This window comes from Pavona decussata, unplaced genomic scaffold (assembly GCF_977016875.1).
Source record: "Pavona decussata unplaced genomic scaffold, jaPavDecu1.1 SCAFFOLD_223, whole genome shotgun sequence".
Taxonomy (NCBI): domain Eukaryota; kingdom Metazoa; phylum Cnidaria; class Anthozoa; order Scleractinia; family Agariciidae; genus Pavona; species Pavona decussata.
The window spans coordinates 2,502,119-2,525,623 of NW_028145628.1; the positions used below are offsets into that span (position 1 = coordinate 2,502,119).

The 23,505-nt window shown below is 39.5% G+C and overlaps 2 protein-coding genes, 2 long non-coding RNA genes and 1 pseudogene across 5 annotated transcripts in view; 4 read left to right on the forward strand and 1 right to left on the reverse strand.

The window, feature by feature from the left end:
- LOC146459138 (uncharacterized) overlaps positions 1 to 23,505 on the reverse strand; it is an 84,453-nt gene that overhangs the window by 26,712 nt on the left and 34,236 nt on the right. The window lies entirely within an intron of this gene.
- Positions 55 to 6,440, forward strand: LOC146459142 (uncharacterized). 2 transcript variants are annotated; one of them, XM_085089902.1, is made up of 2 exons: positions 55 to 625; positions 3,021 to 6,440. In XM_085089902.1, the coding sequence occupies exon 2, from the start codon at positions 3,021 to 3,023 to the stop codon at positions 6,132 to 6,134; it is 3,114 nt and encodes a 1,037-aa protein (XP_084946028.1). In that variant the 5' UTR covers positions 55 to 625; the 3' UTR covers positions 6,135 to 6,440. The 2 variants fall into 2 exon arrangements, with proteins under 2 accessions (XP_084946028.1, XP_084946027.1); XM_085089901.1 differs by having other exon boundaries at positions 55 to 616.
- Positions 9,377 to 10,846, forward strand: LOC146459143 (trace amine-associated receptor 9-like). Its single transcript, XM_085089937.1, has one exon. The coding sequence runs from the start codon at positions 9,479 to 9,481 to the stop codon at positions 10,391 to 10,393; it is 915 nt and encodes a 304-aa protein (XP_084946063.1). The 5' UTR covers positions 9,377 to 9,478; the 3' UTR covers positions 10,394 to 10,846.
- On the forward strand, positions 12,049 to 13,753 carry LOC146459144 (uncharacterized; annotated as a pseudogene).
- Positions 19,254 to 23,212, forward strand: LOC146459145 (uncharacterized). Its single transcript, XR_014858076.1, has 4 exons — positions 19,254 to 19,373; positions 22,417 to 22,515; positions 22,963 to 23,033; positions 23,172 to 23,212. It is a non-coding gene; the product is annotated as an uncharacterized LOC146459145 (long non-coding RNA).

Genomic DNA, 23,505 nt, shown 5'->3' on the forward strand with positions numbered 1-23,505 from the left:
TTGCCTTGAACAAAGCAAGCGGACATGAAGAGTCTAATTGGGTCTGTCTGCATGACGCACATCGTGACCTGTACCTCAGCTTAAATCAGTTACTTAGTCACGCATTTCTGAAAAGTAGCGGAAGGAAGCTCTGTTCAATTAACTACAAGAAAGATAACTGAGATTGTACTGTAAATCTTGTTTGCTTGGACAAATTCTAAACAGTACAGTTCAAGGAGCTCATTTATTTTCCGAAAGGCACTTAACAGTCATCTATTTCCAGCGAGTGAACATGAACAATAAAATCACAAATCACAAGATTGTGGTTAACGTGACTGAAGAGTCAAGTGATGTCCCGCTTGACTGGTTAGTCGCAAACAACGCTGAAGCCCTTATTCTCAATTTCCGTGCCATCTGGCTGAATATTGTTCTTGTTGCTAAGATGTGTGGTCACTTGAGAAGTAAGTGCGGCGTTTTCAAATTGAACCATTTGTTTTCAGTCAAAGCCACACCTGCTGAAGTATGACGGATGAATATCACTTGTTTTTGAGTGCGTTCTACGTCGATGTTTACGAATGCAGTAGTAAATATGGCTTCGCACAGACATTTTGCCAAGAGAACGTAAGAGTTTTATGTGGTAAGTAAGGTAAGAAGCATGCGCTTAATTAGTTGTCCGTCATGTGTTTTGTGTTATATCACCAATAGAATGTTTCAGACTAGCAGCGTAGTCAGTCTATAGCTAGTAAGATTTTGTCTGTTGAGCAGCGTTAATATTGATCATCACAATTTATCACAATGGCGCTGTTAAACTAGGCAGTCCGTTATTAAGAAAATTTCATTTGGTTGGCATTATTTGAACAGGTCTGATCGCACGGACAACTCCTCAAGTGTATTACGTTAAGTCTCCTTTTGCTTGCATGACAAAACTTCGATTCACATACTCTTACTACAACACATCTTGAATACATGGGAGACAACTCGTTATCATAAACAGCTGAGTCTGCTCCTATAGAGACACTGATATTGATCCGATTTGTGACCGACAATGGTGCTTTTAAACTAGGCAGTCCGTTTCACGGTAACCGGCACATCGTTATTAAGCTCATTTCACTTGGTTGCCAATATTTGAACAGGTCTGATAGCACGGACAACTCGTGTATTACGTTTTAAAAGTCACTCTCCTTTACTTGCATGACTTAGACAAAACTTCGATTCACACACTCTTACTACAACAACTCTTTAATATGGAGACAACTCGTTATTATAAACAGCGGAGTCTGTTCCTGTAGAGACACTGAGAGTCATTTCAACGTCGGTTAGTCAGTTAAATGTACGGACACTTGTATGATAAAAACATGTTGTGAAATAAGGCTCTACTCTCTACTTGTATCAACGTTAGACTGAGTTTGGTTAAGTGTATGCAAACATCTCATTTTTTGCGATGTGCATAGGGACAAATAGGGATCGCAAGGATATGTTTGTTCTTGAGTACGACAGCAACTATTCTGTGGTTGGTAGTGACTGCGCTTCAAGTTTCCACTTCGTTTTTTAACATAGTACTAAAGACTGTTCTTGTTTATTCTCGATCTAGTATGTTTACATAGACAATTCAATGTCTTTTTGTTAGAATATTTCGTGGTGCACTCGAGAAATAGTTTTCAACTCTGTCCGTTTACAGCGAGTGATCTTTGTTACGATAGGATCGCATTTAGCAGGTGCCACAAGAACCATGTGCAACGTCATGAATCTTCTAGGAAATGTTGCGTGACTCATAAACAAGTGCTGACAACAGGTCATGCAAAGAGCATTGTATTCTAAAGAACGAGTTGAAAACAAATAAGCGACAACAAGCTACGCATCAGTGATTCAATTACCAGCACTGGGTAGATGTTTAAATAAGAAAACAGATTTCTTGCTTAACTGATTAGAGTAAAACTCAGCGTGTTATAGAGGACTGTTGGCCAGATGGAAGCTAGAAAATTAATGATTTGTTTTATTGTTCCTAGTACCTTCGTCAGTTTCAGGGAACTGCCTGCACACGCATGTAACAATGCAAATTTAAACTTGCCTTGCAGTGTTTTTAGCAAACTGAATTGATACACACTTTAAATGTTTACTACATCCCGGCTAAACGTTCCAGTGTTGTTATACAAAACATTAATTGTTTGTTCTGTAACAATGTTGGACGTGCAGCTGAACTTCATAGTAACTGAACGTTACTGTCAACACTGTTTGAAAAATATTTAGAACCTTGGCCAAATAACGGATCACAAGCGAAACATTCATACAACAAAACTGAAATTGTTGATAGAAAACAATCTAACTTGGAGGAGGGTGCTAATGGGGTTAATAGTTAACTGACAATTGGCCAAAAAAATAGTAGTTAACTGACAATTAGCCGAAAAATTAGTAGTTAACTGACAGTTATGTACCCCCATTAGCACCCTCTTGGAGTGCTGAACCAACCAAATGTTGCACAACAATATTAGAACTATAGCTGGGATGTACTTCAAACTCTCACTTCATCCTCTAATTTATTAGAGCTATTGATAACGACTAGCAACTGCCTGACTTGTCTGCAATCCAACATATAAGACGGTGTAAGAACGTTCTCGTCCACCATAACAAGTGTGTCCGAGTGCAATAAACGTTGTTCGTTTCCAAACCGCTTGCCGTCGTCCCACGCTTTGGTCTGGTGCGAATATCCTTGCTGTGCTTCATTTTGCGCATCAATATGCCGCCTACAAAACATATATCAATTCAATTCAATTCAATTTTATTCACACTTAATTCGAATGAAATACAATATATTTTATGGTAAGAAAAAAAAAATTAAACATGCAGAGCAATTTTTTTTTATCATTTCCTGCTTTCCATCATGAATGATTTTATCCCGTCTCCTGCACTGTCTTAGAATAAATAGTTTCCCGTATCCAGCCCGCATATTATTCTTACCCTGCACCAACATCGCTCGGTCAAACCCCCAGAAGTTGATCAAAGAAATCTTAATAATTAAAAGGTGCCGTGCCATTTTTCTGTAGATGATGGATAACTTCGACAGCCGTGAAGAGGTGCGTGGACGCGGGACAAGTGTCAGTTCTTTCTTGGCAATGAGCTCGACGTCCGATAGCGAGTTTTCTTTTCCATTCGAAGCTAATTTGGCGGATTTAATGCATGGTTATCGCACAAGCGAAAACAGAGTCTTTACGACCAGTCCACGGCCAACAAGAAGTGTGGGAAACCTGGATTCTATTGAGGATATTGTCAAGGAATTAAAGCAACTCAAGATTAACAAACTCCAGAAATGTCCACCAGAGGAACGGGATTTCATTAAGTCACTGACACCCCTGCACGTAGCAGCGGCTTTAGGAGACGGGCTCGCTATTAGACGACTTGTCAACGAAGGTGACTATGACGTGGATGCAATTTCAGCTGGAGAGCGGACACCGCTTCTAATGGCATGCTCTTCGAATCAAATTGAAGCTATCCGCTTGTTGGCTCGTCTTGGAGCAAATGTGAACGCTAGCAGTGAAAAGGGAATGACACCTTTGATTTTAGCTTCTATTAACGACGACAAGGATGCTATTAGTCTTCTGGTTAAACGAGGGGCAAAAGTGAATGAACAAACCTTTATGGGGCAGACAGCCATCCATTTTGCTGCATCTCATGGGAGTGCTATTGCTGTAAAAGAGCTTTTACACCAAGGTATTGACCCACAAATAAGCACAAAGGATGGGTGTTCGCCACTTCATTTAGCGGTTCTAAATGGACAGACAAATACTATTGAAGAATTGGTGGAAAGCGGATGTGATCTTGAAGCAAAAGACAAACACGGATACAACTCGATCCATTACGCAGTGTTCTCTGGAAAGGCTCACATAACGAGGATTCTTCTGGAGAAAGAAGCTGATGTCAACGCGAAAGATGCCCATGAATTTACCCCATTGCATTTCGCGGCTCTGGCAAACTGCCCTGAAGTCGGCCAAGAGCTCATCAGGGAAGGTGCCAAAGTAAATGCTCAGACAAAGGACGCCATTACGCCTTTGATGATTGCAGCATATCACAATAAGAAAGATGCCGCAAGCCTACTAATAAACTGCGGTGGAAAACTCAATGCTAGACACAAAACTGGGAAGACAGCTCTTCATTTTTCATCGATTAAGGGAAATGTTGAGTGCACCAAGTTTCTGATCAAGCAAGGTGCTGATGTCAGTGCTGTTGACAACAATGGTAACACGCCATTGCATCGTGCCTGCCAGTATGGACAACATGGAACAGTTAAGGCACTTTTGTCTGCAAAAGTGAACGTAAATGGCGAGAATCGTAAAGGATTTACACCTCTGATGATTGCCTCCTACAGTGGTCATCTGAAGTGCTGCAAATATCTGATTAAAGCTGGTGCTTATTTGCATGCGCGTCATCAGATCACTGGTAACAGCAGCCTTTCCTTTGCATCTGAAAAGGGTCATCTGAAAGTAGTCCAGCTGCTAATTGACAGTGGTAGTGATGTGTCCTTAAAAGACAAATGGGGCCTAAGGGCATTGCACCGAGCTTCAAAAAATGGGCACAAGGAGACGGTGCAATGTTTGACCTCAAACGGCAGCGATCCAAACTGGCAGGATGATTGGGGTTATACACCCTTACATAGAGCAGCAGAAAATGGCCATGAAGAAACAGTGACATTTCTAATCGGTCATGGCTCCAAAGTCTCGGCTGAAGACAAATGGATGTTCACGCCACTTCATCGATGCGCTAGCAACGGCCATACCAACACTACTCGAGTCTTGTTGTTCAATGACTCTGATGTACACGCGAAAGATCGTTGGGGATACACATCACTCCATAGAGCCGCAGAGAAGGGACATACAGACACAGCGAAGCTACTGATTAGGGGCGGTAGCAGTGTTCGTACAATTGATTTTCAAGGCTTTACTCCGCTGCACCGAGCCTCACAAAATGGACACACAGAAACTGGAGAGCTTTTACTACGAGAGGGCAGTGACATTAAGGCTCGCACGCATGTGCTGGTGTTTTCATCCGCAGGCTCGAGAACTGTAGAATCTCCTTCGACATTGGAAAGAAATGATGATTCAAAAGAAGCCTTTAGCTTTGCTGGACTTACATCACTTCATTTGGCCTCTGGCAATGGATTCAAAGAAATGGCGGAGTTACTTTTGAACGAGGGCGCTGATCTTCATGCTCTTGATCACTGGGACTATTCGGCTTTACATAGAGCATCCGAAAATGGCCATACACATGTGGTAGGGTATCTGATTCTCCAAGGAAGTGCCATAAACCGCCCAGACAAATGGGGAAACACTTGTTTACATCGCGCAGCGCAAAATGGACATACAAGTACAGTTGAACTTCTGTTGGCAAATCGTGCAAATTCACAGTCATTGGACCAATCAGGGTCCACGCCCTTGCACTGCGCCGCTAAATATGGCCATAACGACACAGTTCAAGTCTTGGTTGTGAATGGAGGAAGCAACATTCACGCTAAAGATCAGTGGGGATATACTCCTTTACATCGTGCGGCACAGAATGGCCACACGCAAGTTGTGGAATGTCTCATTCGCTACGGAAGCGACGTGAACGCGTTGAATACAGAGAAATCAAGCCCCTTAATCCTCGGTGCTTATGGTGGCTTTGCCGACACTTGCCGCGTTTTGATCGAAAATGGTTGCACCGTAAATAATTCCATGAATAAAGGACACACGGCTCTGCATCTTGCGGCGCAGAATGGACACACAGACACCTGCGAGCTGATAGCAACACACAATGGAGACGTACACGCTAAAGACTTCTGGGGATTGACACCATTGCACCGGGCAGCACACAACAACCACAAGGAAACCATTGAAGCTTTGTTGACACACGGAAGTGACATCACAGCAGAGGACAGATTTGAGTTTACCGCTTTACAGCGTGCCGCTCAACGAGGTCACAGAGAGTCTATGGAACTCCTTACATCACACACAGTTGTTAAAATGAGGAGAAACACTACCATAGACCGACATGTTCATTTTGGTAAGTCGGACTCTTCTTGTGACACCTGTCGGCTGATGGGGCTTTATACGCTTTCTGAAGAAACAGAGGTCGATGACGATGAAACTAGCAGGAAAATTAGGCGGCAGAGATTTCAGACTATGTAAGCGCTTTTGCAGTTGAAAAGGTTTCGTAAAATTACTCCTTTTCTTCATCTTCTCTTGAAAATACGTATAACTGACAAGATAAGACCAGATGCGATAAATTTCAATTTTAGAACACGTTAAATAAATGATTTGAGAAGAAAGAACATGTGCCTTCAGGAACGGAAACCTTTATCCAGGATATTAGCCTGTATCACGCTCTAAAACTCAGTACCTGTTGATAGTTTCAGTACATAGAGAATGAAATATTTTGACACACAATGAACGTCCTCGTATCAGTATCAGTAAAATAAAATGTCTTTACATGAATTTTGTGCTTGCTGAATATGTTTTTTTGTGTCAATCATTGCGTATACTGACGAAGACCAGGGACTGAGTAAATATTGCCCCATTCTTGACGGAGAAGTTCTTGCGTTCAAACCAAGCATAAACAGTCATAAAATTCTTAATATCGAGGTAGAATCCCCCAATATTTGTGAATCTTCAAAAATTTGTCTGCGAACAATTTGGAATAGGTTTTCTTCCGCAGAGAGACGCTATCAGCGCATGGTGTCTACCCAATGAAAATACCCGGATGGAAAGTAGTCGTCCGCAAAATACTTTTCACTCATTTTCCAATTATTACAAACAAGTTGCCACTCAGTATTGTTGTATTTTTATCCCTTACGTTGTTCATTAATTGGTCTTTTTCATTTCAAACTTACGCCCTCAAGGTCAAATTGGCAAGCAGTAAATTCGAAATGCCACTCTCAATGACTTTTGTATGGAAGAAAATTTAGTAGTGAACAATAAATTAAAACAATAGTGATTCTGTCTCGGACTAGCTAGCCTCCCACGCGCACGCAGTCGTTTTCAGGGGAGAAGGTAATACGAGTCCCCTAAAAACGGCTAGGGACTAGCGTAACGGGAACAGTAATTTCTCAAACGACTAGCGAACATCAAATTTCTGCGAGGCAACTTTTATAGCGCTCGACAGAAACACCCGATTGTTTAAAAAGATAGCTGAAGCTATTGTCTATTAATTAAAAGACTTGAATCAGCCGTTGTCTGAATTGAGACCTATAGTATTTTCTCATGGGGAATAGTAAAACAATGTCGTTAGCTTCCGTTGTCTTTCGGTAAGACCGTTCAATTTTGAAACTAAAACGGTGAATTTCAAAGGAGGCGCAGATTTTGGGTACGTGAGGATGTAAATTTAACTGGCTTTACATACGTAAACAAAATAATAAGCACTGTATAAAAGACTTGCGTAAACGTCAGAAGTTGAGCGACATTTAACTTTTTATGTTTACGCAAGCGGCCCACTCATCCCGTCTCTAATTTTATTTACGTTCAATTTACGTGCTCGTACTTACCGAAAATTTACGGAAAAGTGGCCATGGAACATAACCGGCGCAAATTTAAGTGTGTATTCAAAATACTAGGAATTATGGGGAGCAGGGATGGCGCAGTGGTGAGAGCACTCGCCTCCCACCAATGTGGCCTGGGTTCGATTCTCGGACTCGCGATCGGCGTCATATGTGGGTTGAGTTTGTTGTCGGTTCTCGTCTTTGCTCCAAGAGGTTTTTCCCTGGGTACTCTGGTTTCCCCTCTCCTCAAAAACCGACACTTCTAAATTTGAATTCGATTTGAAAAGTGTCCCCAATTAGTGCTCTGCGCTAAAGACATTGACACTTAAATAAAGTGATTTTAAGAAAACGTTTCGGAGAGCTTACGTCTCCGAAAAAAGTTGAAACTGGTTCTTCCGCAGACGTGTAAGCTTCCTGTATAAGGAGGGGGAAGTTTTTTTTGTCAATCAGGGACACGCAACGAGAACAATTTTAAAGCAAATAACTTAATAGTTGTCTCCTAGCTATGTTTCCAGATCATTTTGCGCCCTTAGTGTAAGCTAATACAGTTTGACCTTTTCGGATGCTTTAGCTGAACATTTAAGTTGCACCAAGTTTTAGCCAACGGAATCATATTCCGCGATTTCACTAGCTGTCTGTTGGCTTAAATCAACTCAATTCTTGAAAGGAATAACTCGTGATCTGTTCTAGCGCATTTTGGAAACAAAAATGCGAGAACTTGAAAAACATTAGCCTAACGTACAGTTTTCAAGTTTCAATCCAGACCGGCCAACTCTGTCTCTGGCCAGAGGCACTAATCGACAGTTTTACAAAATTAGACAATTATTTCTTTGTTTCTGCTGATAGACAAACATTTTTGGGTTTTGAAATGAAAGCAAATTTGCTTGGTACTTCCCGTTTAAGGCCTTCCTAACAGATGTCCACCGAAACGAGCCGCTTTATTCTCTTAGTAAATTGAAAACGTTCAGTCCTCAGATGTTAAGCACTGGGAACATATTTTGAGTTTGAGAAGAAAGATGAATAAACTAGATGAATGAAACAAAAATGCGCTCGATGTATTTCTGGCTTAAACTTACTGTAAACGTATCGTGATTAACCTCAGGCACGATTTTCAGGTTGGCAATAAGTTAGGGCCGAAACATTTGCAATTTGGGAAGGTTTGATAATTTGAGTGCAAATCTAATTTCTCATAAAGTCGTTTTGTTTTTACAGCTGCCTTTAAGAACCAAATTACTTATTAGATAAGTATGTGCAATTTCATTTCACAGCATACTTTTAAAACAGTTTACGTGCAGTGCAGTTCATATTCCACATTAGCAAGGCAGCACTTACCGGAACGACATGAAACCACAAGTTATGTCGTTAATGTTTTTATCAGTACCTCTTCTGTAATTAAATCGTACTGACTTTTCAGGTGCAATACTTACTTCTTAGAAACAATGATATCAATAAATCTGATTGAAATGCGTTATATTTTGCTCATGGAGACACGTATTGCTATCACTGGGTATATATTTAAACACTGATACATTTTGACAAGACAGCTAAGTCAGACATTATTTGCCCAAAGGCAAAGAAAGAGTAAATAAGACAGAGGAAATAAAATGCTACAATTTACATTTGAATAATGGTGTCATTCAATTTCACACAGTGTAAACAAATAAAATCGGGAAATGATATGGAACCTTATGGCCAAAGTAGCTAAAATATTTTTAGGCCAGAAAAGCAAACGATTAGGGGAGCCACTTATCATGATTCCGTTAAATTAAAACAAACCAAGATAAGTTGCAGGCAGTTAAGACAGCGTATGGATATTTTAAATTCATTTTTGGAACCAATTACGTCAGACGATAACAGGTGCGTAATATATTCAACGGTGCGATAGTAGTAAATTATTTTATTTATAAGTTTGCAACAAACTTGTCACCCTTCGTTCGGGCTCGAGTCATTTATCTGAGTCAAGCTCAGTGTACAACTGAAATCAGTGTCTCGGAGTGAATGCTCTTAAGCTGTTGGATCAAAATGGAGAATTCTACTTGCCCAAGGGGATTTTCTACCTTCTCGATGATATTTCTTCCCATTTTAAACGGCCTTTCGTGTTTTATAACAGTGTGTGGAAATTTCCTCGTTTTGGTAGCTATTTTTCGGACTCCACTTCTTCGTGTCGCCTCCAATGTGTTTATTGGTTCACTGGCCGCCGCTGATCTGACAATCGGTCTTGTAATGAACCCTATATACACTTTTATTGTCGTTCTAAACATCACGGATACTACGCACCCATTGAATACCGCCGAGCACTATCTTTGGATACATACTGTAATAACAACTACATTCAATCTCGCGGCCATGAGCGTGGAAAGATATATCGCCGTAATTCACCCCTTATATTACGCGCAGGTGGTAACTACAAGAAGAACTTTAATTTCCGTTGTTTTAATTTGGAGCTTCTCTCTTCTTTTTGTGTGCTCAAGAGCTTTCATTCACGGGAAACCAGAAGATATAGAGACCCTTTGGATTGTGCATTCGGTGATCGGAATAGCAATTCCTCTTTGCGTGATAACATACTGTTATTTCCACATATTCAAAGCAATCGAACAACAGCAAAACAGAATCCGACCAGGACGAACATCTGTGAGGGCCTTTGAACAAAACCTGCAGCCAATGAATCACGCAAAATCTGCTAGAACTACAGGCATTGTTATTTTATTTTTTATTCTATTCTGGACTCCCAACATTGTGATGACAATTTTAAATTTCTTCGCAGAAGACGACTGCGCACAATCACGGATTTTTCAGATTTGGGTTTGGTGTGCGTCTGTGGCGTTTGTTAGCAGTGCTGTAAATCCATTTGTCTACTCAATCAGGATGCAAGATTTTCGTATCGCAATAAAAAGAACATGTTTTTGCGGATAATGAAAACGAATATTGTGCCCAAGGGTTCGAAGCCCCATGAACAATCGAATTTGTAATGAATACACCCTTGAGACTTGAGACAAGGATGCGAGCCAAAAACATTATCTAAAGAAAGTTGACATTTTGTCATTCATTTGCCAAATGAGGACCGCGACTTTGTTTTTGCCGACAAGTTGTACACTATTATTATTATTAGTAGAATAATAACCTAACATTGATAAGATAGAGACTGGTGTGGAGGAGAGACTAGAGACACTCCTTGTTTTAAAGGGCAATTTGATGTCATTTCAAAAGCGAAAAATTGTTTGTCCGTCATTAGAGAGAAAAAAAATATATATATATAATTGTCTATAAATTATCAGCCCAGTGCAATTCTCTCAAATATTTTGTTATTTTCAAGTAGATGCATCATTGTAATACAGCTAGGTATAGAACTAGTAAGTTCAATAAACTAATTTGCACCTAAACATTGGATTTTCAGAATAGATTCATCTAAACACCATGAACAAATTATGTAGTGGATGTTTGTTCATGTTTTCACCTTAATCGGCCTTGGCTTTTCTTGAATACCTGAGACTGAGGGGAGGTGGGACGGAATAAACATAACAGCTGTGGCAATGAAACCTGGACGGCAAAAAGTACGCCCAAACATGTTTCCTTTGACGTCCGCAAAGAAGAAGACGTTGGTGTCACATGTTTTTTCCCAGCCGCCATCTTGGCTTTCTCGATTTTTCCAAACCCTCTAATCCAATAACACCTCGCCTATTTCAGTGGTGTTGTAATGTTATTGACTAGGGACCCCACGGGATTCTGGGTCCCTGACTGTTTCCCAGGCCACCCCGCGAACTGTTTTGGTGGCCATGTTTGAGGTCAGTGCGAGAGCACGTGTTGGCAGTTTTCACCTCTTTTCTTTCTTGAGAATAGTTAAAGTTAAGGTTTAGAACTGTGTTAGAGACAGATTTACAACAAGTGGTCTGTTGGGATTCGACCTAAAAGATTTGAATGGTCACCCTCGGTTAAATACAATAAGAGCTAGTACGAAGTTGCCGCCATAATTTTACCAGAAGCAATGAAAGATAATACCTACAGGCAACTGCAAATGTTGAAGCTTTAACTCAGTTAAGAGGCGAACCGGTTACTTCTATATTTCTGAAAAAGGAAGCTTTCTATTTTTGGTTATCAGCACAAGTTATGTAACATGCACCCGTTTTGCAGATGCTCAACTCGGTTTGCCACCACCTTTCCTTTAATTTTCCAACAAATTTTATGGCAAAGAACCCGTGATCATCTCCTGTTTCAAACTTGAAGAGATCAGAAGCATTGCCTTTTTAGGATTGCGTAAATAGTGACGTACAAGTTTTAAACTACGGCCTTAAGCCGATTTAGTTCAAAGAAGAGAATTCTATATTTATCCGTTTAACAAATTAGTGTCAGTTTCTAAAGATTAAAGCAAAGTAAATCGAATGATTCAAATGACTGCTCACTTTTTAAAAAACAACGCAATATAGTAAATAGCGAAATCAGATTAGCCAAGCAAGCCTATTATCAAAATAGTTTTAACAAGTATACGGGCGATTCTAAAAAGACCTGGCAGACTATCAATGAACTTACTTCGCGAAAATCTGGGAAAAAATCGGTTACATCTCTGAAAGTAAATGGAGCCAACAAATCCAACTGTGCTGTCGAACCAATTTAATACTCACTTTGCTACTATCGGTCCAGAACTTGCTAGCAATATTGATTCCTCAAATAGTGATGGTTATCAAAAGTACCTCACCTGCACAGATAAACGATTTCAGCTCCATCCGACCAGTACAAATAAAGTTCTCTCACTTTTGAATCGTCTAAATAAATCAAAGGCAGCTGGCCTTGACAAGATATCTGCGGGAATGCACAGATCTCATTTGCATTCCTATCCGTGATATTTTTAACCAGTCAATAAGTCAAGGCATATTGCCGGATGACTGGAAATGCACAAAGGTCACCCCACTTTTTAAACAAGGCGATCGGGACGACTTAAATAATTATCGTCCAATTTCGGTGATCTCAGTTATGGCCAAGGTCTTTGAAAGAATCGTCTATGATCAATTATATGCCTACCTAGAAGAGCACAATATAATCTGTAAATATCAATCAGGCTTTCGTGCTATTCACTCAACTGTCACGGCTCTCCTTGAGGCCACGGACACTTAGGCGTACAATATTGACCGCGGTATAATCAACGCCGTTGTTTTCTTAGACCTCAAAAAGGCCTTCGACACAGTTGACCATGAGATCCTTTTATCAAAATTAAGCAATTACGGCATATATGGTAACGCGCACCAATGGTTTAAGTCATATTTAGAGAATCGTACTGAAATGTTCTCCATCAACGGATCGCTCTCTCAAAGCTGTTTATTTGTTGTGGTGTTCCCCAGGGGACGATTTTAGGTCCATTACTATTTCTGTTATACATCAACGATCTTCCAAACCTTCCTTCCTTCCTTTGATCTTCCAAACTGTCTTTCAAATTGTAAGCCGTGGATGTACGCTGATGACACCCACCTTACATACGCAGGTGATAATGCAGTGATAATCAAGATTTAGGAAATGTTCACAATTGGCTGAGAGCAAATAAACTTACTCTAAATATGACTAAACCCGAGTTTATGCTTATCGGATCTAGGCAGCGGCTAAATACTCTCGCAGAGTCCCCGACATTTGCAATTAATGATTTTCAAGTTAGCCAGGTCATTACTGCAAAATCACTTGGAGTGACCCTCGATGACAGATTGGAGTGGCCATATCGAGAAAGTAACAAAGAAAGTCGCTTCTGGTATTGGGGCCATAAAACGAATAAGGCACCTTGTCCCTCAGGCGACCTTACAACTAACATATCAAGCTTTAATACAGCCACACTTTGATTATTGCAACATTGTTTGGGGAAACTGTGGGATAACCTTACGGAATAAGGTTCAAAAGCTACAAAACAGAGCAGCCCGTGTTTTGACCTACTCAAGCTATGACGTAGATGCTGGTCACCTTTTCAAACTTCTAGGGTGGAAAAACCTAGCTTGCCAGCAACAATTTCAAAGAGCTACGATGGTTTACAGGTCTCTGCACGGGTTGGCTCCAAACTATCTTAGTTCTAAATTTGAAAGGCGAGAAGTCGCATATAACCTAAGGGACTCTGAAAATAAACTCAATATTCCATCTCCTCGCACAAACTGTTACAAAAACAGCTTCAGCTATAGTGGCGTCATTCTCTGGAACAGTCTTCCTTGTAACTTAAGGGAAGCAGAGTCCCTTGGGCAATTTAAACGATTACTCAAAGAACTGTAAGGCACGGCATTCGTGGAAAGCACCTTTTTTTTATTTAAATATTTTTATTAATTAGTATTAAGCATTTTTAAAGCTGACGAATTTTGTACCGTGGATAAATAAAGATTATCTATCTATCTTTATTGCGCGTGCGTCCTAATTCCGTCCTAACATTGTAAAAGTTGCTGTGGATCAGACAGCGGGCGAGAATATTAACACTTATTGTAAACCATTTGTTTGTACATAGGCAAGTGAAAATAAACGATAAAACCGAACAACGTTACGGAGTCGTCATGACGCCATTATCAAGTTCGAAGTAAAAGAAATTGATTATAGCGAACTTGATAATGGCGTCATGACGACTCCGAAACGTTCGGTTTTATCGTTTATTTTCACTTGTCTATGCATATCTAAACCTTTACTGCTAAGGGTTTGTTTGTAGACCGCTGAAACCTATCATGGCGCATCTGATGATAGTGTGTGAGCCGACAGATCAGCGGTCTACCGAGCATGCTTCAAACAACAGCTACTTATAAGCAGTGGATTTCTGTTATGCAGCTTACTGTGCTGTGTCAGCATGGCCAGAAATCGCGAACATTTGAGCCTGCGCTGTGGTATGCGGCTTTCTTCTTTACAACAGAGAATCCAATATGGCGGACAAAAGGCGTTCTTTCCCCGTTGATTACGCACATTTAACGTTTCGTCTGCGGTTTTGTACGACACGTCCAGCAGAAAATCTAAAAGAAGTAAGCTGTACGATGTGGAGAGAATAATCGAGCGGCGGAAGGTGTTCCTTTCGAATATTCACCGTAAAAATTATTTGACCTCCCGCAATACATTCTTTTTCACATAAAAAAGACAATGCTCGGTGAATAGCAAAATCTCTGCATTGAATTTACTGAGATGATCAGCATTGAGAAGGTCAGATATTGTTCGGTTCCTCAACTTGATCGTACAAATATTCAATCTACTGAAGCTCCCATCTCTTACCGGAAGTAAAATTGCCCACTTTTCTCAACGCTGGTCAACATTACTGTTTAACCGCTATTCCCCATTCCTTATCGGAGGTTGAAGCCTGGTTTCTAAGCTTTTATCTGTTGGGAAAAATGACATTATCATAATGTAAAGATGGTGGTAAAGCAAGAGAGTCGGTACCTGTGTCTTTATAAGTATTACTGTGAAAATGCATGAATTTCATTTTAGACTATACGATATTTTATTTATTCTTGTCGCCTATTTCTTTATCCTGTAATAAATATTTACATCATAATTTATATAATATTTTAAAGAAAGTAGATGTATTCAAAACGTACAAGCAGCTCTCCGGGGCAAACAAATTGATGACTTATTCCTGTGCGTAAAGTAATACTGCTCTTTAAGAAGCTTTTGTTTATAAGGAGTAATCTATTCTTCTTAGCAAGCCTTCTCTGAGATCTATTCAAATGGAATTTATGCACCAGTCAATTCAAACAGTGCCCATCCCCCCCCCCCCCCCCGGCCGACCCCCGGGAATTAGGATTTTTTGAGAATAAACTGGCAAATGCCCCACCGCTGGGACAAAATAGTTGTTCAAATGCCCCGGGGTGGTGGCTCAAACATGTCAAAAATGTTTTATTTTCTTCGTTTCTCGTCTTACTTTCAGTAAAATCTAAGCTAATTCAGGCCAAATTAAGTCCTAGCTGGGTCTTGTTTCCCGTAGTTAGTGCAAAAATAGGTCATTCTACAGCTCTAGCGTCGCTCTAGCGTCCCATTTTATTCTCCCCCGCCCCTGCCTATCTAGACGTATTCAATAAGAAACTTACTGTATTTGCCGATGAATTTGTCATTAAGTAAGCGACAATGCTGTAGGGTGAAAAAAGTGAGCTGGTCAAATGCCCTGGGGTAATTGGGTTGAAGGCTAATGCCCGACCTCCGGGATGGACAGTGTGGGAAAATGCCCCACTATTGCCCGAAGGGGAGGGATAGGCACAGCTGGAATTGACTGATGCATTAAGGAAAGAAACAGATAAGAAATACAAACTAGCTCAATCACTGCGGCCCTAAATCCGCTAGCTAACAGACAGCAGCGGACTTCCGATGAACGTATTAAATTGTAACCGATATACATGTACTAAAGAAATACGCTTTATATCAGGGTATCCATTGACAAGGAACTTAACCATCACTGTATATGCTCAAGATATGGGGAAAGTTATAATACTTTCACCCCACGCGAGGGAAATTTTCCTTTGATCTTGTGATGTCTGACACGAGTGCAAACTACCCAGAAGAATCCACTCATTCAGTGCCGTTCAGTCGTCTCTCAAGCGACTCGACTCGCAATTACCTTTGGTCTCAATGTCGTAGTCAGGAATATAATCTAAGGCCTCAGAATCGATTGAACACTCAGAATTTGGACTACTCCATGACATTTCTCTCACAGGAGAAATGTGGAAAATGGTCATCAATGAAGAAACAACCCGGTTCCCCGGCTGACGTCAATTTGTTAGGACCCAGACCTCTCACAGCGCGGTAGTGAACGAGAACATCGATCGATAGCAACGTGAGGATTTTATGAATTTTTTTAAATTTTTGTATTAATCATCTTCAAGTCGTTCATATTTTGTCATAATGCAAAAAAAAAAACTTTAGGGGTAGGGGGCACTTAAAGGTCAGTTGCGTGATCTTCGAATGCAAAGACCCAATTTCAGAAACGACGCTCACTAGTTTTGCGGCAGCCCTCGTAAACCTTGCGCGCAATAGCTTGGTAAGATATTGTATTCGCTTCCTTGGATGCAATTATTTTGTGCTTATTCCAAGAACAACGGTAAGCCACCTGAGTTCACTTCACGCGATTTTCAGGGCGTATATTAGCCTGATCGGGCTCGTGATACATGACTGCAGTAAGCTTCACTGATTTGGGTTTGTCTGTCGGGTCTCCCTAAACCAAATATTTCAATGCTCCTTTCAATGATTACTTTTCAGTTTGAGTTTCAAGGATAAATTACCCCGAAAAACGTTTTTAAAAGCACTTTGGTGCTTGGAAACAACCTTCAGCTGTTGAAGACATCAGAATTCAGAAGGTAAGCCTGAACAAAGAGTCGTTACTGACAACCAGTCACTTGACTAACTAGTGAGCATGTTGCCCATAAAAATTGTTATCACTTTGAGAAACCACAATATTTATTTATTTATTTGTTTGCCCAAGATCGACAACTATTACAATATTTCATTCACCACTGCAGTGACAGTATTGAGCAGGAAGTCTAGCAGACGCCTTTGTAGGCTTATCGAGGAGACCCCCCTTACTGTTACTAATAACTCAGGCGATATATGAAATTATATCTATCTTAAATTATAAATTCCTATAATAAAACAAAAAAGAAAAATCGTTTTTGCTCTCTGCAGTTCTGCTATTTTCGGTGACTATCGTTTTAGTGAGCAAATCGATTTCTTTCAACCCAATCCGCAGGCTCGTTTCGAAAATTATCGGATATATTTGTACAAAGCAGAACTCTAGACTCGTAGTACGATGGCCTACTAAAAATCCGCTAGGGCTCTCGGAACTAGAACGGACTGTTGGTGGGTTCCTTTATTTTATTTGCATGATTTCTTTTTTGTTTGCGTGGCTTCCTTTCAATTTTTGTGGTTTCGTTTTGTCTGCATGTCTTTACTTGCATGGTTCTTTTTTCATTGGCGTGTTTTCTTTTTTATTCAGTTTTGCGTGGTTTCATTTTTATTCGCGTGGTTTCATTTTTATTTGCATGATTTCTTTTTTGTTTGCGTGGCTTCTTTTCAATTTTTGTGGTTTCTTTTTGTCTGGATGTTTCGTCTTTACTTGCGTGGTTCTTTTTTCATTGGCGTGGTTTCATTTTTATTTGCGTGGCTTCTTTTCTATTTGTCTGTTTTCTTTTCTTTATTTGCGTGATTTCTCTTATGTTTGCAGCGTGTCCCTTGTAGGCCATCAAAATCGTCTAGAAAATGACAGAGAGAGTAAAACTAATGAACGACACTGACAACAATGAGTGAAATTTGTAAGTTTGAATTGTATTTTTTGCTTCCATTTTCATCCCATAACTGCTTAGATGGATTATTACAGACACTTCTGAGGGATTCTAATGAATGCTTATAATCAAGCCTATGCCACGATGACTTTAATTTGATTTTGTTTTAAAATAATGTTCTGTGAATTCTGAGGAATTGTTCACCCTGAGTTGAAACTGAAGCAGTCTTATTAAAAACGAATTAGCTCCGCAATGGTTTGGAAAACAAAAGATTTGTAGAATTTCTTTCGCACATTACAGTGTTCAACATCACAGGAATTGAAGGCATGCCAATCTGTTTGTGCAACCATGTTCGAATGTTGGGCTAGTGTAGGCCGCCAGACCCAAGGTCGAAAACAAAGCAGCCATTTTTCAATCAATTACAATCACTTCAACAGAGTCAACAGTGGCGAAAAACCACATTTTTGTTGATTAGATAGATAGATTGTTGTTAAAGAACTGAAAAGCTTTTACAGAAGAAAAATATCAGCAAAAGGTAAAGCTTGACATGCTTTATTCACGTAGAAAACAGGTGTGGCGTTTTCAATTAGTCATTTGTAGTAGTAACGAAATTTTTTCTATATTTTTTTTTCTTATTTGTATATATAATGTTTTCAGTTTCATACAATTTAATTATTTGTACACGCAATTCAGTCTTCATACTGCGAAGTGTATTTTAATAAACGGTCTATCACGAAGTATTTACTTTTAATTCAGTGGAGCGCTGCAGAAATTCATTTTCAACAGCTCGCAGTTGAATAGTTTTGCGCAGCACTCTATCCGTTATCGCGCTTGATTCATGACTAAATTTGGACCCTGAATAAAACAAAACAAAACTCTAAGTCGGCCTTAAAAACTGAGTGTTTTGTTTTCGATGTAAGTGCTTTGTTTTCGACCACGAGTGTTTCGTTTTCGAGTTTTAGGGTGCTTTGTTTACGACCAATAGTGTTTCGTTTTCGAGTTTCAGTAGGGTGCTTCGTTTTCGACTTACAGAGTGTTTTGTTTTCGAGTTTTAGGGTGCTTCGTTTTCGACCTAGAGTGTTTCGTTTTCGACTTTAAGGGTGCTTCGTTTTCGACTTATAGAATGTTTTGTTTTCGAGTTTTAGGGTGCTTCGTTTTCGACCTAGAGTGTTTCGTTTTCGACTTCAAGGGTGCCTCGTTTTCGACTTATAGAGTGCTTCGTTTTCGACCTTGGGTGCTTCGTGCTTCGGTCTTCGTTTTCGATACTAACATCGACACTTGGCGTTTGGGGGTAGTGGCGTTAAAAACTCTAGCAGCTGCTTTGTAAAATGTTTTAGTCTCTTCCCAGGATCCAACTATTTTGTTTTTTTATTCACTCTTATTCAAAGAACAAGCCCGGTAAGCGTACCCGTTGTTTGTCTTTCTTTGCCACAGATGACGTGATCACCCAACAGGAAAGCTCATTGGTCGATTCGTCGTGCACACGTGTAGCTGGTAATTTAATTGGCTGCCAAAAAAAGCGACTCAGTGAATGGGATTATGCCACAAATATAAAGTACACGGGAACAGGAACACTTATTCGAAAAGGGCTTTGAACAGATAGACTAGGTAGGAAGTGCAAGAATCAAGATTATATTGAGCCACTTCAATCTATGCACGAGCAGAAACGGCCAGTCTTCTAGAAAACGACAGAGAAGGTAAAGCTTATGAACAATATACCAACATGTAGAGTGTTTTCTGTTTCCATCTCATTCCGTACAGTTCTTAGATGATTATTTGTGATATTTGAATTTCTTAGGTGCTGTGATTATTGTTGTTATTCAAGCTTAATTTTGTTTGTAAAAGTCCGCGGAATGTTGAGCCTCTCTATGGGTACCCACGATTTTCGTTTTCTTCGCGATATTTTTTTGCAAATCTTCGTTTTTCGTATTGAAATGGTTTAAACATTTACTCAGTGTTATTCACAGTTGATAAGTATTTCACTTCAATAGCAAATTGTAATGGCATCATGTGGTTTCGCGGCAGCAACTGTAAACCACTGTTGACACCGTTGTCAAAATCGCAGTGAAATGTGCTCAAATGCCAATATTCAGAAATAACAGATATTTTCTGTAGTGTTTACGAGTTTTGACAGTTTTACATCTGAGTGTTCAATATGATCACGCAAATTTTGGTCGATTTTCAGATTTTCGCTTCAATCTTGAGATCTTCGTTTTTTCCGCGGTGATCGTCGCGTCTTCGATTTCTTCGGGAATGCCCATAGAGAGGCTCAATGTTTTGCGATGAATCGAGAAAGCAGTCTTATTAATTAAAAAATGCATGTAGCAGTTTTCTGTGATGCTTTAGAAAACAAAATATTTGTGGAATTTCACTTTCTTTTGCACAGATTATAAATCAAGATCAATATTTGCATAAAGTGCAGACATGTCAATTTGTTATTACTTTTTTGTCGCATCTAACTGTTTGTGTAACTAATGTATGTTATAAAATTTGAGACCTTTCCCTTGTGCGAACGCCCCGCCGGCTAAGAGCGACAGGAGGCTCTGGGGACTAGAATGTGGTAGAATAGGTAGATTGCTATGGCTGTGAATAGTGAACTCAAAATAGCGGCCCGCCTTGTGTGGTATCGAAAACGAAGCACCCTATTTTTAATCAATTACAAATACTCTGAACTGTCCGAATCACTTCAACATGGGCGAAAAACCAAATTCATGTTGATTAGATAGATTGTTGTTAAAGAACTAAAAAGCTTTTCCAGAAGAAAAATATCAACAAAAGGTAAAGCTTGACATGCTTTATTCACGTGGAAAACAGGAAATGCCACTTTGAAGTGTTTACTTTTAATTCAGTCAGGGCTGCAGATATTCATTTTCAACAACTCGCAGTTGTATAGTTTTGCGCAGCACTCTATCCGTTATCCCGCTTGATTCGTGACTAAATTTCGACCCTGAAGAAAACAAAACAAAACTTAAGTCGGCCTTAAAAACTGAATGCTTCGTTTTCGACCTAGAGTGTTTCGTTTTCGAGTTTTAGGCTGCTTTATTTTTGACAAAGAGTTTTTCGTTTTCGACCTAAGCGCTTTGTTTACGACCAAGAGTGTTTCGTTTTCGAGTTTTAGGGTGCTTCCTTTTTGACAAAGAGTGTTTCGTTTTCGGGTTTTAGGCTGCTTTATTTTTGACAAAGTGTGTTTCGTTTTCGGGTTTTAGGCTGCTTTATTTTTGACAAAGAGTGTTTCGTTTTCGACCTAGAGTGTTTCGTTTTCGAGTTTTAGGCTGCTTCATTTTAGCTCATTTCGTTTTCGAGTTTTGGGGTGCTTCGGTTTTCGCTTTCGAGCGCTTCTTTTTTTAATAATACCGCTCGCGCTGAGAGGTAAAGAGGTAAAAGAAACTGACTCGGAGACTGGGGGACCTCAGCCTTCAACTTCAAAGAAAAGGGAGCACAATTAAGGTAAATAATACCTGAAACAACAAAAAATGAATACAATTTTTATTCCATTTAACGCATATTCTGGAAATCTTCAGGTTTGAAATCCCAATCTTCAGGCTTTTCTGAGCTTTTTTTCAAAATCAGTCTCAGATCTGTATGTTTTGGGGTTTGGCAGTTCTGCGTAGTCGCTTCTTTAGACGCAATTATTTTGTGCTTATTTCAAGAACAACGGTAAGCTACCTGAGCTCACTTCGTGTGATTTTCAGTGCGTATAAGACAAGACAAGACAAGATGATTTATTTAACTCAGCTCAGTTTTACATGACATAGGTCGAATTTACATAGGCAACTAAAACAGAGTTCAACTAAGGAAAGTAAAATTATAGCAGCAAAATAGAGAGCGAGTTGGGATCATCCAAATGGCAGGGCTAATCTAGTGAACAACCCCAGAAACAAGATACAATTACAGCCAGAATTAAAAGTATATATTTTATAAAAAGTACGGCAAAGCAGGTAATTAATTAGAATATAATAATTAAGTTTAGAGGTCTTAAGGGTCTTACGAAATATTCTAAGAGAACTGGTATTCGTTATACATGTAGGCAAGGAATTCCAAAGGCAAGGACCAGTGAATTTTAGGGAGCATAAGCCATATAGTTGGGTGGTATTAACCGAGGCTACATAAGATTTCTGTTACATGATTGTCTCGTGAATGCGAATGAACAGAAGATGTAACTTTGAAATATTCACCGAAACAGGGCGGTAGCAGTTTGTGTGACCACTGATAAATAAAAGAGAGTATCTGAATTTCCATTAGATCATTGAGTTTAAGTATAAGCCTTAAGTCTTGTGCTGGTTTGATGATTGTAAACTTCACTGATCTGAGGATCATGTATTAATCAGGATTTATCACACAGGCATACTCGGAAAAAAATCTGACTGCTCCTATCAGGAGTCGAACCCAAGAGCATCCGATTACTAGTTCGGATGCTCTACCACTGAGCTACAGGAGACTTGTGAGAGCCAAGGCCATTAAACTAGGTTCATGGGACAAACATCCTGCATACTGCTAGGATTGGAATGGCAATGTGTGGCACACGCGCAATGAAATGAATGTGATGGAATATGTTAAGCCTGGTGAATAAATGAGAATCGTGTATTAATCAGTAAATGACACAGGCATACTCGGAAAAAAATCCGAATGCTTCTATCAGGAGTCGAACCTAAGACCTTCTAATTACTAGTTGGGATGCTTTCATTTTCTTCCTGCATCAAAATAATATTTTCAATGCTCCTTTCAATGTTTGCTTTGTAGTCGGAGTTTCAAGCATAAATCACCCTGAAAAACGTTTCAAAATGACTTTGGTGCTCATGGAAACAACCTTCAGCTGTTAAAGACATCAGAATTGGAGAGGTAAGCCTGAACAAAGAGTCAATGACTGACAACCCGGTCACTTAATTAACTAGTGGGCACGTTACATGTATTTTTTAAGCTTTACAGTTAAATATTAATCCTTTGAGAAACCACAAAAATCCTTTATGTTTTTACAGTGGGGTATTCACAATGAATATCTTTTTTGGTGAGCAAATTTATTTCTTTCAACAGAAGCCTCATGCTAGTTTAAAAATTATGATATACAAAGCGGAACTCGAATTTCATTATTTTTGTTCCAATGTTTCTTGCTGTTGGATAGGAGTAAAACCTGCAGGTGTTTATAGTGAAACAAACACTTAAAAGTGCACCTGTATTATTAACCCCCAAAAAGTGGGTCCCGAGCATGTAAAATAGTTTTGACCACTTCCCTTACTTGTTTTATGTTTGAGACTATAAAAGTTTTGATAATATGGTTTCTTCTCCAAGCTAGACTTTAAACAGATTTCCCAAAGGACCAAAAGGTTTTATACTATTGCTGAATTTTCATTTTAGTCAAGGTAAGACTGCATAATTTGTCTTTTAATGCAAAGATGTATATAATTAATGTACATGCAGGAACAGTAAAAAACACTTTTGTAAACCCACATGAGTGAACTAAACCATTTATAATGATTGTCTTTGGTTCATAATTGCAGAAATACTGATTACTGGAAGTGTCATCTGAGGAGAAATACCCTGGAAGGTAAGTGTGATCATACCATGCATAGCTAGGCATAACTCCAGTGCTTAATATTAGCGGTCGTTCAAGATGACTGAAATTTTTATCGGGCAACTAATTTTTCAGTAAAATGTAAGGGCTGGTTGTCCGAGAAGTAAACTACAGATCTAGACAACCAAGGCATAACGATCAAACATCAACAACCACAGTAGTGAGTACTAACTTTTCAATTATATTTGACAGAACAAATATTTGCTTGGTTGGAAGATTTTTAGACCTCACCTTCTTTAAAAATTGTACCTTAAAGCTGT